Source organism: Molothrus aeneus, chromosome 16 (genome assembly GCF_037042795.1).
Source record: "Molothrus aeneus isolate 106 chromosome 16, BPBGC_Maene_1.0, whole genome shotgun sequence".
In the NCBI taxonomy this organism is placed as follows: Eukaryota; Metazoa; Chordata; class Aves; order Passeriformes; family Icteridae; genus Molothrus; species Molothrus aeneus.
The window spans coordinates 1,740,975-1,754,352 of record NC_089661.1 but is presented as its reverse complement, the minus strand read 5'-3'; the positions used below and the strand labels follow the sequence as shown (position 1 = coordinate 1,754,352).

The window sequence follows — 13,378 nt, the reverse complement described above, 5'->3', positions numbered from 1 at the left end:
CCCTCTCTGAATGACATCAGAGGGGCACAGGCAACCCTAAAACAACCCCAAAACTCATAAAAAATCATCAGAGCTGCTCCAAAGCACTCCAGCTTTTCTGCACCTCCTCTGAAAAGGGCTCTGAATGGCTTAAAACCTCTCCAGCCTTTTCAAAACTGCTCCAGAAAAGTCCTACAGCTCTGAAGGTCTCTGCATCCTTCAGAACAGCTCCAGAGCTGGGCCCAGCCCAGCCCAGCTCCAGCCCTTGCACCCAGCTCAGGGGGCTGAGCACGGTGACAAAGCTCCAGGTGTGGGGACAGGTCTGGGCCACTCATGGCCAGAAGGACCTGGAGGGGCTGGAAGTGATCCAGGGAAGGGAACAGAGCTGGGAAGGGTCTGGAGCACCAGGAGGGGCTGAGGGAGCTGGGAAGGGGCTCAGCCTGGAGAAAAGGAGGCTCAGGGGGACCTTGTGGCTCTGCACAGCTCCTGAAAGGAGGGGACAGCCGGGTGGTCGGGCTGTGCTCCAGGGAACAGGGACAGGAGGAGAGGGAACGGCCCCAAGCTGTGCTAGGGGAGGTTCAGGTTGGATATTGGGAAAATTCCTTCATGGAAAGGGTGGGCAGGCCCTGGCACAGCTGCCCAGGGCAGTGGTGGGGTCACCACCCCTGAAGGGGTTTGAAGATGTGGATGTGGCACTTGGGGACACGGGTCAGTGGTGGCCTTGGCAGTGCTGAGGGACACTTGGACTTGATGATCTCAGGACTTTCCCAACCACAACAATCCTGTGGTTCCATGGGCCAGTGGCACTTCTGAACTCCCTCAAAGCCTGGCCATGACCAAGGCCACCACCCTCATGTCCCACGTGCCCTGGTCCCTGTCCTGTGTCCCCATGGCAGAGCTGGGCCCAGCAGGGCTCTGTGGCTGTGTCCCTGTGCCCCAGGAACAGCTCCAGCCTCAGGGGGGGTCTGCTGCAGGAGGAGAAGGGATTGCTGTGGGTGCTGGGATTGCTCTGGGTGCTGGGATTGCTCTGGACGCAGGAATTGCTCTGGGTGCAGGGATTGCTCTGGGTGCAGAGGGGTTTGCTGTGGGTGCAGGGATTGCTGTGGGTGCAGCAGGGATTGCTCTGGATGCAGGGATTGCTCTGGGGGCAGGAATTGCTCTGGGTGCAGCAGGGATTGCTCTGGGTGCTGGGATTGCTCTGGGTGCAGCAGGGATTGCTCTGGGTGCAGGGATTGCTCTGGGTGCAGGGATTGCTCTGGGTGCTGGGATTGCTCTGGGTGCAGCAGGGATTGCTCTGGGTGCAGGAGGGATTGCTCTGGGTGCTGGGATTGCTCTGGGTGCAGCAGGGATTGCTCTGGATGCAGGGATTGCTGTGGGTGCAGCAGGGGTTGCTCTGGATGCAGGGATTGCTGTGGGTGCAGCAGGGATTGCTCTGGGTGCAGCAGGGATTGCTCTGGGTGCAGGAGGCATTTCCAGCTCCTTCCCCTTCCCCATCTGCTGCCGGCCCCGGGCCGGGGCTGGGATGGGGTTAACCCTTGGCAGCCGGGCTGGGGTGAGCAGAGCCCCAGCCCTGGGTTAGGGGGGCAGCCCCAGCGCAGCCCTGAGCCCGGGGGCTGCCGGTGCCACCCTGTGGGCAGAGCCCCGGGATGGCCGCGGGGAGAGCAGCCCCCAGGGATGCTCCAGGCGCTCCAGCAGGGGACACAGCCCCGGGCAGGGACACAGCGGAGGGTGGTGTCACTACAGCAAAGACCCCACACCCAGCCGGGAGACAGCGACAGCAGCCCTGCCTGTTCCAGAGCGTTTTCCTCCTCTTGCTCGGAGCTGGCAATTCCTGGTGATGCAGAACTGGGGAGGACAGGCTGCTGGAAGCCCCCTGCCCCTGGAGCCTGGCAGGGCGCCCCAGCCTGCCCGGGACCCCCAGCCTGGCCAGGCTCCCTCCCCGCTTCTCCGGCACCTCCAGCCCGCCGGGGCCCCCCAGCCTTTCCGGGAGCCGTCCGGCCTGGCCAGGAGCTCCCCCCGGCTCTCCTGGGCCCCCGAGGCTGCCCGGGATCCCCATTCGGGGGCTGCAGCATCCGCATCCCCGGGACGGGGCGGGGGCGCAGGCGGGACCTCCCCCTCCCCTCCCTTTCCCCTCCCCTCCCCCGGCCGGTCCCCTCCTCCTTCCCCTCCCGCCGAGGGCAGCCGGCGCCGGCCCGTCCCGTCCCGGGGCTCGGTGGGCTCGGCCGCGCTGCCCCCTCCGCATGCGGGGGTCGCGGGTGGGCGGCAGCCCCGGCCCCCCCCGGCCCGCCATGGCCCGGCTCTCGGTCAAGGAGCACCTGGACGGGATCCTCTCCGACTTCGAAGGTGCGGCCCCCCCGCGGGACCCCCTCGGGGCTGGGTGCCGTGGGAGGAACGGGGGTGTCCCCGGGATGGGGGGGGGGGGGGGCTCTGCTGCCCGGGGGTCTCGGGGGGCGGGGGTGCCCCCAGGGGCTGAGCACGGTGGGGGCTGCACTCCCCCCGCCCGGAGGCTGATTCTGGGGGTGATGCTGCTGGCCGGGTTTTTGGGGGGCTGGGCTGTCCCCAGGGGGGAGCAGCGGGCGCTGGGGATCGGTCCCGGGGTTCGGCTGCTGCTGGGCTGGGGATCCTGGGCTGGGCTGAGCCCGGTGGGGGCTGCGCTCCCCACAGGGGGCTGCGACAGGGGGGATGCTGAGCCGGACATCTTGGGGGGCCTGGGGGCTCCCCGAGCTCTCAGCGCCGTAGGGGCTGCGCTCCGCTCCGGGGGTGGGCATTGGGGGCGGGGGGTGGCGCCCCCGGGGGCTGCACATGGTGGGGACACGGGTGACCCCAGGCCTGGGCATGGCGGGGGCTGCTCTGCCCCCGGCCCGGGGGGTGCGGGGCTGCTCTGGGGTGGGCAAGGGGGGCGGCCGAGGCTGCGGGGAGCGGGGAAGGTGCGGGACCCCCCAAGCCCGCGGTGTCGCCGTGCGCGCTCCCCGCGTGTGCGCGCTCTGCCCGCGGGCCGGGGGCTGCGGGGGGGGCCGGGGCAGGGCCGGGGGCGGGAGGCGAAACCCGACCCGGGGGCTGCTGCTGCCCTCGCCGGGGAGGAATGTGTGCACCTACCCCGGGCACCTTAACCCCGCCGCTGCCGGCGGCACCCCTGAGCCCCCGCCAAACCCCCACATCCCCCCAAGCCCCCCTCAACCTCCTGCCACCCCTCCTTCACTCCCACCACCCCCTGAGCACCCTGCTGCCCCTCTAAACCTCCTGCCACCCCATCTCAACATCTCCGCCTTCTGACACCCCACTTTCACCCCCTGCCATTCCCCCGAGCCCCCACCCGTCCCAAACCTCCTGCCACCCCCCCTTCGCCCTCTGTCCCCCTCCAAGCGCCTGCCACCCCCACCTTGCCCTGCATCCCCTCGTTGCCCCCCCTGCCCATCACACCTGGATGAGGGCGGGAGGGGAGCCAGAGGCAGGTTTGGGGTAAAAGGAGGCATTTGGGGCGGTAACAAAGCACAGACAGGGATGTGGGGAGGGGGTCGCCGGCCCCGTGACCCCGTGGCCCCCGGTGGGGCAGGGCCGGGCCGGCCGCGGCATTCCCTGCCCTGGGGACAGCGGTGATCGGCAGCGCCCACGCCCCGGCCCCTGACCCTGCCCTGCCCCGGGCACAGGGCACAGGGGAGGGGACAGGGACGGACGCTGAGCCCCCGCTGCCCCCGGCACCGCGGCCGAGGAAGAGGAGGGCGAGGGCGGGCCGGTGCCAGCCCGTGGGTGCCGGGACAGGCTGGCACACGCGGACAGGATGCAGGGGAGCAGCGTGGGCCGCCCCCACGGAGCCCCCCGGGGGGAAGCAGCCGCTCGGCGCTTGGCAGCGAGGGCGAGGGAGGCTCCGGGGGGAGCCTGGGCCCCCCGCGCTCTGCCCGGCTGCCGGCAGCGGCTCCTGGGGAGCCTCCAGCGGGGCCGGGGGAAGGAGGGGGCGGCTGCACCGCGGGGGCTTCCCGGGGGTCACCCCCATGGGGTCCTGTGCCACCTGGAGGGGCCCTACAGGAGCTTTGCAGCGGGCCCAGCGCTGCGGTACCCCGGGCCCCGTGTGTTGGCACCGGGGCCGTGCCCTGGGCTCGTGGCCGCTGTGAAGCCGCATGGGAGGCGCGGCAGCGGCCACCAGAGCGGGCTGTGATAGTCCCCGAGCGTGGCGATGGCGCTACCATCAGCGGGCTCCAGGGTTAAGGCCCGGGAAAGGGCAGGAATCCACCCCGGCTGCCGCGATGGATGCAGGGGGAGAGGGGAGAGGGTCAGGCGGGGATCCGGTTACTCGGCCGGATCCCTTTCAGGGGGAATAAAGCGGGCAGTGTGCTGCGAGGGGAGCCGGCAGCACCGGCCAGATCACCCGGGGAACAATGATAAAACCCTCGGGGACAGCGGGGCTGGGGAGGAGCTGGCGCCGGGCTGGGATCCTCTGTGGGATGGGCTCACAATCAGGGGCACCTCTGGGTGATGGGGGGACACACATGGGGCTGGGCAGGGGACGGGTGCCATCGGGGACCACTGTGGTGCCACCATCTCTCTCTCTCTGTGTCCCCAGCGCTCAAGAAGTCGTTTGAGGCAGAAGATGGGGACGAGGCTCCCGGCTCCTTGCTGTCCTCAGGCGAGAGCCACCAGCCACTGCAGCCCGGCCACCCGCCCCGCCTGGGCAGCGGCCCCAGCCCCAGCCCCGTGCCCAGCCCCGTGCTGTGGACCCGGCTCGGCACCAGCCTGGCCACCGGCCGAGCCAACGGCACCGGCGGCACCGGCATCGCCCGCGCCGCCTCCTTCCAGAGCCGCCAGGCCTCGGCCACGGGGCCGGGCAGTGACGGGGAGAGCCAGCGCAGCTCCTCCTCCAGCCTGGAGAGCCCCGCGCCCACCGGGCCCCCCCAGCCCCCGGGCAGCCCCCCGGCCAACAGCCCCGGCTTGAAGAAGGTCCCGTCCCACGGCAGCGTCTTCCCGGTGGAGCTGGATCATCCCCTCCGCGGGGCCGCCGCCAGCCACGGCTCCCTGCCGGCGCTGGACCTGCACATCGCCGAGGAGCCGGGCCTGGGGACCCAGCCCTGGGGCAGCCAGAGCTCTGCAGCCCAGCCTCGCACCCAGCAGCCTTCCTCCTCCTCATCCTCCTCCTCCGCCCTGCCCCCGTACGATGGCACAGAGACAGCCCCGGGGCTGCCCCCGCTCCCCGAGGCGGGGTGGGACGCGCCTCCCCGCGCGGTGTCCCGGCCCCAGCCGAGGGTCACCCTGAGCCCCAGCCGGGCCCCTGCTCAGCCCTGGGCACCGGGGGAGGCAGCTCCGGCTGAGGGGAGGGCAGGGGGGCTGCCACCACTGCCAGCCCCCCAGGCCGCCACCTTCAGGCTGGTGTCGCAGCCGCAGACGGTGCAAGTGAGCTCCCAGCCCGCCTTCCTGGGGGGGCTGGTGCTGCTGCCAGCCCTGGGCCCCCTCCCCAGCACCGGGCAGGTGGCACCGCGGGGACCCTGCGTGATGGCAGCGGCTCCCGGCGAGCCTGCGGACGGCAGCGGGGCAGCGGTGACGCCGGAGCACGGTAGGACTCGTTCCTGTCCCCGTCCCTCTCCCCGTCGGGGCCCCCTCGGCGGGCGCAGCGCTGCCAAAGCCCCGCAGGAGCCGATGCCGGGAGGAGCGAGCAGTCACAGCGGCTTTGGGGACGGGCGGCTCGCTGCTCCCCGCGCTGGCTCTGGGGGGGCCGGAGGAGCCGGGCGGAGCTGGCGGCGCTCCCGGCCCGCCCGTCCCCGCGGTGCCTGGCGAGCCGCCCGCCCCGCCCGGCGCTGGGAGCAGCTCGGGACTCCTGAGCCCCATCGCGCCGGCCCCGCGCGTGCCGCCTATCGCCGCGATCTTGTCCCGCGTCCAGCGCTTTCTTCCCCTCTCATCCCTCCCGGCCTGGCACGGGGCTGGATCCTGTTCCTCCCTCCCTGCGGGGCTCGGGCGGTGGCGGGGGGCCAAGCGGAGCGGGGCGTGCTCGGCGTGCGCCCGGTGCCGCGGGCAGCGGTGCCCGGCTCCTGGCACGGCTCCTGTGCCCTCGGCTCCCGCCGTGCCACGGTGGGCGCTGCCCGTCCCCAGGCCTGGGGAGGGGGTAGCCGAGTGTCCCCCTTCCCAGCGGCTGCTCCAGGAGGGGTGGCCGGGACGCGGCCGCCACCGCCGCTGTTCCCTGCCTGGCTGCTCGAGGCTCTTTGCCCGGCTCTTTGCTGCGCTGTCGCGGAGCCGCCGTGGCCGGGCCCTAAGTACTGACGCGGCGAAGGCATCCATACATCTGCTCCGGGCCCTGCTGAATCATCCCCCAGCAATGCCCGTGGCCCTGCTGCCCAGCCAGCCCGGCTGCCCGCGGCTCCCCGGGCCAGGGATGGGACTGGGGACAGCCCGGGTCATGGGGACACGGGGGAACGGAGCTCGAGGCTGAGCCGAATGATGGGGACACTGAGGGACAATGCTCAGGGCTGAGACAGGTGATGGGGACAAGGATGTGGTGGTCAGGCTGAGTCAGGAGTGATGGGGACACAAAGGGACAGCAGTTGGGGCGGTGCCAAGGTGACAGGGACATGGGGGCACAGTACTTGGGGCCAAGCTGGGGTGATGGGGGCACAAAGGGAAAGTGCTCAGTGCTAAGAGGAGGTGACAGGGACACGGTGCTCAGGACCAAGCTGTGGTGATGCAGTCGTGCTCAGGGCTGAGCTGGGGTCATGCAGACACGGTGCTTGAGGCCGAGCCAGGGTCACAGGGAGACAAGGGACAGTGCTCAGGGCTGTGACAGGGACACGGTGCTCAAGAGCAAGCTGGGGTGACAGGGAAATGTGGACACAGAGCTCGGGCTGGAGCCGGGGTGATGAGGGGACATGCTCAGGCCAGAGCCGTGTTGGTGGCCGACAGCCGAGCACGGCGTGCCCAGGCTGGGGGGACACACGAGCCAGCGGGCAGCGGGTGGCACCGGCTGCCCTGCAGATGGCCCGGGACTGGCAGGGGGCTGGCAGGCACTGCTGGGCATGGCGGATTCTCTGCCAGGAAGAGGTGGGATCGTGCTGCTTCCTCTCCCGGGAGGCCAGGCCGGCCCCCAGCCGCTGACACCCGTGGTGGCCCCGGGGCACCGTGGCGCGGTGGGTCCCACACCCCGCAGGAGGAAGCTCCCAGCGAGCCCCGGCCGCCGCATTTCACTTCCACGCCGGGTCGCCCACGCAGGCCCCGGGGCGAGGAGGAGGAGGAGCGGAGGAGGAGCCGTGGGCAGCAGCCGCCCTCTGCCTCGCACCCCAGGAGCCATTTGGCCCCGGTGACCAGCTCTCGGCGGCAGCAGCCCCGGCTCCGGCCGGCTCGCCCAGGTAGGGATGGCGTGGTGGCAGCGGGCAGGGGGTGTGCGGGCAGAGGGTGCTGCCGCCGGGGCTGGGTGACTTGTCCCTGTCCCCAGCAGCGCTGCAGGCGCAGGGTTTCGCTCGATGGTTCACTTCTGCTTCTGCTCCCCGAGGTCCCCCAGCCACCCCAGCCCCGTCCCGTGGCTCCCACGGCCAGACAGACGGGCTGGCCCCGAGTCTGGCTGCAGATGGGGACTGTCACCTCTGTCCCCTCAGGTCGTGTTTGGCACTGGGAGAGGCACTGGTGTTTCTGGGTCAGATCAGCTGGGCATGCAGAGCTGTGCTGTGGCTGGGGCCGTGGGTGCATGCCCAAAGCCTCCATCCCTGTGCCAGAGGGCTCAGCTCCCTGGTGCTGGACCCCGGGCCAGGCTCTCCCCATCCCGTGCCCGGGATCGGTTTGGAGCAGTGGTGAGCAGCCGGACAGGGAGCTCCTGTCCCAGCTCATCCTCTCCCAGCACCCTCCACCCTAGAAGCTTTATTACAGGCTTCCCGGAGAACTGGCCAATTAACCCTGCATCGGTAATTAAAATCCATGGAGGAGACCACGGACCCGGGATTACTTGTCCGTGTCTGGAAAATAAGAGCATCCGTGATGAGTCCTGGAACAGGTCTGGCTGCAGGAGCCATTTGCCCCGGGGCTCCGTGGGGATGCCAAGAGCTCCCACGTGGCCACCCGGCTGCTGGCCATTCCCAGCGGGGCTCTTTGGCACTGGGGGCAGGGCCAGGGGGGCTTCGGACCTGTGGGGGAGGCAGCGGGGGCTGCAGCTCCCAGCGCCACCCCAGACGTGCCCTCTGGCTGTGGCTGTCTCCTGGCAGGGCACAGGGCAGTGCCTGAGCCCCTCTGTGGGGGCTGCACCCCAGGGACCGCCCCGGGGAGCTGGGGGGTACAAGGACCAAATCCCACCTGCTCCCTCCTGCAGTGCCCAGCACCCGGGATATCCCAGTGCTCCCTCCTGCAGTGCCCAGCACCCGGGATATCCCAGTGCTCCCTCCTGCAGTGCCCAGCACCTGGGATATCCCACCCCAGTGCTCCCTCCTGCAGTGCCCAGCACCCGGGATATCCCAGTGCTCCCTCCTGCAGTGCCCAGAACCTGGGATATCCCATCCCAGTGCTCCCTCCTGCCGTGCCCAGTACCCTGGGTGGCCCCAGAGGCTGCACCACTTGGCTCTGGATCTGTCCTGGCAACTGCCAAGGCTGGCAGGGCCTGGGAAGGGGTGCCAGCCTGGGGGCACGGGGGGTGATGCAGTAATTGTCGGGGTCCTGTCCCTGATGGGCACTTCCCACCCCCCGTCGCTGCCAGTCTGTGGAAGTCCCGCTTGGCACGGACGGTGCTGGGTGGGTGGATCCCCGCTGGAATGGGCATCCTGCCCTCCCCCAGACCCCCAGCCGGGTGTCACCGCTGTCACCAGGAAATCCGCGGCTGTTTCACCACTTCCGAGGAACACCCCGACCCAGGGGGCGCAGGGGCAGCTGGGACATGCGACAGTGCTGTCTCCAAGCCTGCCTTCACTCTGGCACCCAGCGGGCACAGGGTGCTGGGTGGCTCCCACGCCGGGATGCCGTTGCCATGGCAATGGGGGTGTTCAGCTCCATCATCTCCTGGCACCGGGGCTGGCTCAGGCCGGCCCCTGCCCACATGTCCTTTGTCCCCTGGCTGCGTGGCACACGGACACGGTCTCAGCAGGTCCCTCACAGCCTGGGCCATCGCAAGCTGCCGCTCCAGCCCCGCCGGTGCCAAGCGCCGGCTGGCACATGAGGGGGAGGCTGCGGCGTGGGGGGACGCAAGCGCCGTGGGGCACTGCGGCAGTGGGGCGGGTGGCAGGGCCGCCACCTCTTGTCCCAGCCCGCCGTGCCGGGGCCGGGCACAGGTGCTGCTGGGGAGGGCGGGGGCACAGACAGTGCGGGGTGGTCCCGGTGCCCGCGGGTGCCCGTGGGGATCGTGCCCACGGCCAAGCACTCCCACTCCCAGTCAGTGCCACCGCGGCCGCTCACGGGGTGATGGGGACAAAGCGAGGACTGGGGGTGTCCTGTGCCATGGGAGGGGTCCCCATCCGTGCTGGCCCGGCTGGGAGGCCGAGCAGTGCCGTGCCCTGGGTGGGCACAGCCGGCTTGGCACAGCCGGCTTGGCACAGCCGGCTTGGCACAGCCTCCCCACCCCCAGTCGATCGGCAGCCCCACTGGGCGCAGGGGCTCGGCTGTGCTGGGGAGGGGGCTGCGGGGGGCGGGCATTGCCATGCTGGTCATGCGTGGGAGCCGCAGCCTCGGCGGAGCCGGGCTGGTGCCAGCCGGGAGCTCCGGAGGGAAGGGAAGGGAAGGGAAGGGGCCGGGCTGCGGCGGCGATGGGGATGCGAGTGGCGCCCCGGGCACCCCCCCGGCCATAGCGGGGCGCTGAGCGAGGGCACCGCGGCGCCGAGGTAGGACCCGAACAATGGCCGGGCTGGGAGGCAGCAGGAGGAGGAGGAGGAGGAGGAGGAGGAGGAAGAAAGGGATTCGGGGCTGCCGCACAAAGAGCTGGGGCGGGCTCGGGGCTCCGGTGGCTCCCGGTGTGGGGCACGCTCCGGGCACCGTCCCCGGGCAAACCCCGCGTGTCCCTGGGGGCTCGGGCTGTGCCGGGGATTGCGCTGCGCCCGCGGTGCCCCCGCCCAGCAGTGCCCAATGCCCGGGTACAGTGTGGGTGCGCTGTGGGGTGGCACGGCCTGCCCTGGGGCCGGAGCGGTGCCCGGTGACCGCGTGGGCTGGGCAAAAGGTGCTGGGCAAAAGGTGCTGGGCATGGCCGCATGATCGCAGGGCACCCGGTGGCACCGTGGGGTCCGGTTGCACGACCACCCCAAAGATGCCCCTGGCACCTGCTCGGGCCCTGGCGCGGGGCCGGCCGTGCCCCCGTTGCCATGCCCAGCCTCACCGGCTCCCGGGAATGTGCCGGCGCTGCGTGCCCGCCGCCACCGCCGCTGCCGGGGCAACGCTGCCGGCGCAGGGCTGGGCACCGAGGGGTGGGCACCCAGGGGTGGGCAGCGAGGGGTGGGCAGCCGGGGGTCCAGGCTCACCGCCTTTGCCCACCCCGCGGTGCAGGGAGCAGCCTGGAGCCCGAGGAGCGCAGCATGGAGCCGCCGGCCGTGCCGGAGGAGGAGGAGGAGGACGAGGAGGAGGGGGCGGTGCCCCTCTCCATGGCGCCCGGCCCCGTGGGCTGCCAGCTCTTTGGATACGTGGGAATCGAAGCTGTGCTCGACCAGATGAAAATCAAAACCATGAAGACAGGCTTTGAGTTCAACATCATGGTTGTGGGTGAGCGCTGGCCGTGGGGTTTGCTCCTGGCTGGGCTGGGAATACTGGCTCCGATTCCACCGTGCCAGGGGAAATCATGCTTTTAAGGGATTTTAAGGAAATTTAAGTGATTTTAACTGATTTAAGTAGCAAGCAATTGAAAATGAGTAATATTCCATACTGCATAGCATAGTTAATGCTGGTAGGTGAGCTCATCCCAACCTCTGAGATGCTCCCAAATGGATGTTGAGGGGCTGTCACCTTGGGGAATAAATTTGTTTGGAAGATAAACCAGACTAGCCCAATCTGGGATGCTCCCAGATGTGTACCAGGGGTTATTACCTTCAAATTTGTTCTTGGGATAAAATGGACTGTCCCAACCTCTGGGATGCTCCCAAGTGGATACCAAGGGGTTATTGCCTTAGGGAAGAAATGTATCTGGGGATAAAGCAGAGTTATCCCAAACTCTGGGTTGCTCCCAAGTGGATATCAAGATGTTACTGCCCTGGGGGACAAACCAGAGCTGCTGGTGTCCCCTCAGGGCAGAGCGGGCTGGGGAAGTCCACGATGGTGAACACCCTCTTCAAGTCCAAGGTGAGCCGCAAATCCTCGCAGCCCGGCCAGGAGGAACGTATTCCCAAAACAGTGCAGCTCCAGTCCATCACCCACAGTAAGGTCACCCCCACGGGGTCGTGTCCCACCAGCCCTTGAGAGAAGCAGGAGATTGGGCTGGGGTCTGAAGCTGTGTTCACAGCCTCAAACCATCCCCCATGCCTGGTGCCCTGCTTTTCCCCAATGTTTCCTCCCCCCTGACCCACCTCTGCCCCACAGTCATCCAGGAGAAGGGGGTGAAGATGAAGCTGACGGTGACCGACACACCAGGCTTTGGGGACCAGATCAACAATGACAACTGGTAGGACACAATGGGGAGCAGGAGCCCAGCTCTGTGGGTGGCAGTTTGGTGGGTGGTAGGGGTTGAGCTCAGGTGCTGTCCCTCAACTCCTCATCCTCAGCTGGGACCCCATCATCAAATACATCAACGAGCAGTACGAGAGGTACCTGCGGGAGGAGATCCTCATCACCCGCAAGAGGAAGATCCCGGACACCCGCGTCCATGGATGTGTCTACTTTGTGCCCCCCACAGGTCACTGGTGAGTGACCCCCACTCACAGCACCCACAGGTGATGGGGTCACCACGGGGTGGTTGTGCCACCCTGGGATGACGGTGGTGGGGTCACCCTGAGGTGATGGTGGTGGAGTCTGGGGTGATAACCCCACCCTGAGGTGATGGTGGTGGAGGCACCTCAGGGTGACTCTGGACTGGTAGTGGTGTGGTCACCCCACAGTGACAGTGGTAGGGTGGTCACTGTGGGGTGGTTGTGTCACCCTGGGATGGTGATGGCGGGGTCACCCCAGGGTGACAGAGGTAGGGTATCAACCTGGGATGGTAGTGGGGAAGGTCCCTCAGGCTGATAGTGCTGGGGTCACCTCAGAGTGACACTGGTCCTTGTCAGGCTGCGCCCGCTGGACCTGGAGTTCATGCGGCGGCTCAGCAAGATCGTCAACGTGGTGCCGGTGATCGCCAAAGCTGACACGCTCACCCTGGAGGAACGGGCAGAATTCAAGCAGAGGGTGAGGACAGGTCCCCAGGGGGCTCCAGGGCTGCCCCATGTCCCCCCCAGCCCCGGCTCAAGCCCTGTGTCCCATAGATCCAGGAGGACCTGAAGACCCACGCCATCAGCGTGTACCCGCAGGAGGACTTCGACCAGGACCCTGAAGACAGGGCACTGAACAACAGGATTCGTGTGAGTGCCGGGGTGCTGGGACAGAGGGACCAGCCCCTGGGGGGCAGGGTGGGGGACAGGGACCCTGGGGACCCCAAGGGACAGCACCCGGGGCGAGCACAGCCTCTGCTGGCAGGAGAAGATTCCCTTCGCCGTGGTGGGGGCGGACCAGGAGCACCAGGTGAACGGCAAGCGGGTGCTGGGCCGCAAGACCAAGTGGGGCATCATTGAAGGTGAGCAGAGCCCCTCACACCCAGGCCCTGCAGGTGCAGGGAGCAGCACCCACGGTGTGTCCTTGCCTGGGTGGGTGCCAGGCCATGGCAGGTGTCACGGAGCTGTGCTGGGCTCTGGGGTACCCAGAACATGCCAGGATGTACTGCCCAGGCATCCCAGCACCACCAAGCCCCTGCCAACCCTGCCCCTCTGCCTTGCCTTGCAGTGGAGAACCCGGCCCACTGCGAGTTCCCCCTCCTGCAGGACCTGCTGATCCGGTGAGCAGGGACAGGGTAGGCAGTGCTGGAACCCCCCGGGGTGACAGCAGGGTGGGGGGGACAGTGACATGATGCCCTTCCTCTCCCTGCCACCCTGGGCAGGTCACACCTGCAGGATCTGAAGGACATCACCCACAACGTCCACTATGAGAGTTACCGCGTGCGGCGGCTGAACGAGAGCAACCGGCCGGGGCTGAGCCCCCTCAATGGGCTGCCCGCCAAGGGCGAGGCCAGCAGCCACCTCTGAGCCACCCTGTGCCCCCAGAGCACCACTGGACCCCATGGCAGAGCCCACCCCTGCCCACCATGGCTGTGCCAGGAACCTGCCTGGGGTGAAGAGCCCCCCCAGGAGTGCCCAGCTGCCCTGACATGGGTCCCTCATCCCCAAGCTCTGCCATGGGCACAGACCCCCAGACCCTGTGTGACATTAAAGGTTAATCCAGAGCCTTCAGCCTTCATCCTCCTGCTGGACTCCCAAGTTTTGATGTGCCACCGCCCTCCTGTGCTGCT

At 68.7% G+C, this 13,378-nt stretch overlaps 1 protein-coding gene across 2 annotated transcripts; it reads left to right on the top strand.

Moving 5' to 3' along the window:
• Positions 1–2,267: 2,267 nt before the first annotated feature.
• Positions 2,268–13,326, top strand: SEPTIN12 (septin 12). 2 transcript variants are annotated; one of them, XM_066561254.1, is made up of 12 exons: positions 2,268–2,322; positions 4,538–5,521; positions 10,402–10,484; positions 10,524–10,614; positions 11,135–11,263; positions 11,425–11,506; positions 11,607–11,744; positions 12,108–12,225; positions 12,303–12,398; positions 12,514–12,610; positions 12,817–12,868; positions 12,971–13,326. In XM_066561254.1, exons 1-12 carry the CDS (start codon positions 2,268–2,270, stop codon positions 13,113–13,115), a joined length of 2,070 nt encoding a protein of 689 aa, XP_066417351.1. In that variant the 3' UTR covers positions 13,116–13,326. The 2 variants fall into 2 exon arrangements, with proteins under 2 accessions (XP_066417351.1, XP_066417353.1); XM_066561256.1 differs by lacking the exons at positions 2,268–2,322; positions 4,538–5,521 and adding an exon at positions 9,618–9,746 and having other exon boundaries at positions 10,402–10,614.
• The last annotated feature ends 52 nt before the right edge of the window (positions 13,327–13,378 follow it).

Coding starts and splice junctions, on each gene's coding strand:
- SEPTIN12 (XM_066561254.1), top strand. CDS start 2,268: ATGGCCCGGCTCTCGGTCAAGGAGCACCTGGACGGGATCCTCTCCGAC. Junction 11,507..11,606: donor CAGATCAACAATGACAACTG/GTAGGACACAAT, acceptor CCTCATCCTCAG/CTGGGACCCCATCATCAAAT. Junction 12,226..12,302: donor GGGCAGAATTCAAGCAGAGG/GTGAGGACAGGT, acceptor TGTGTCCCATAG/ATCCAGGAGGACCTGAAGAC.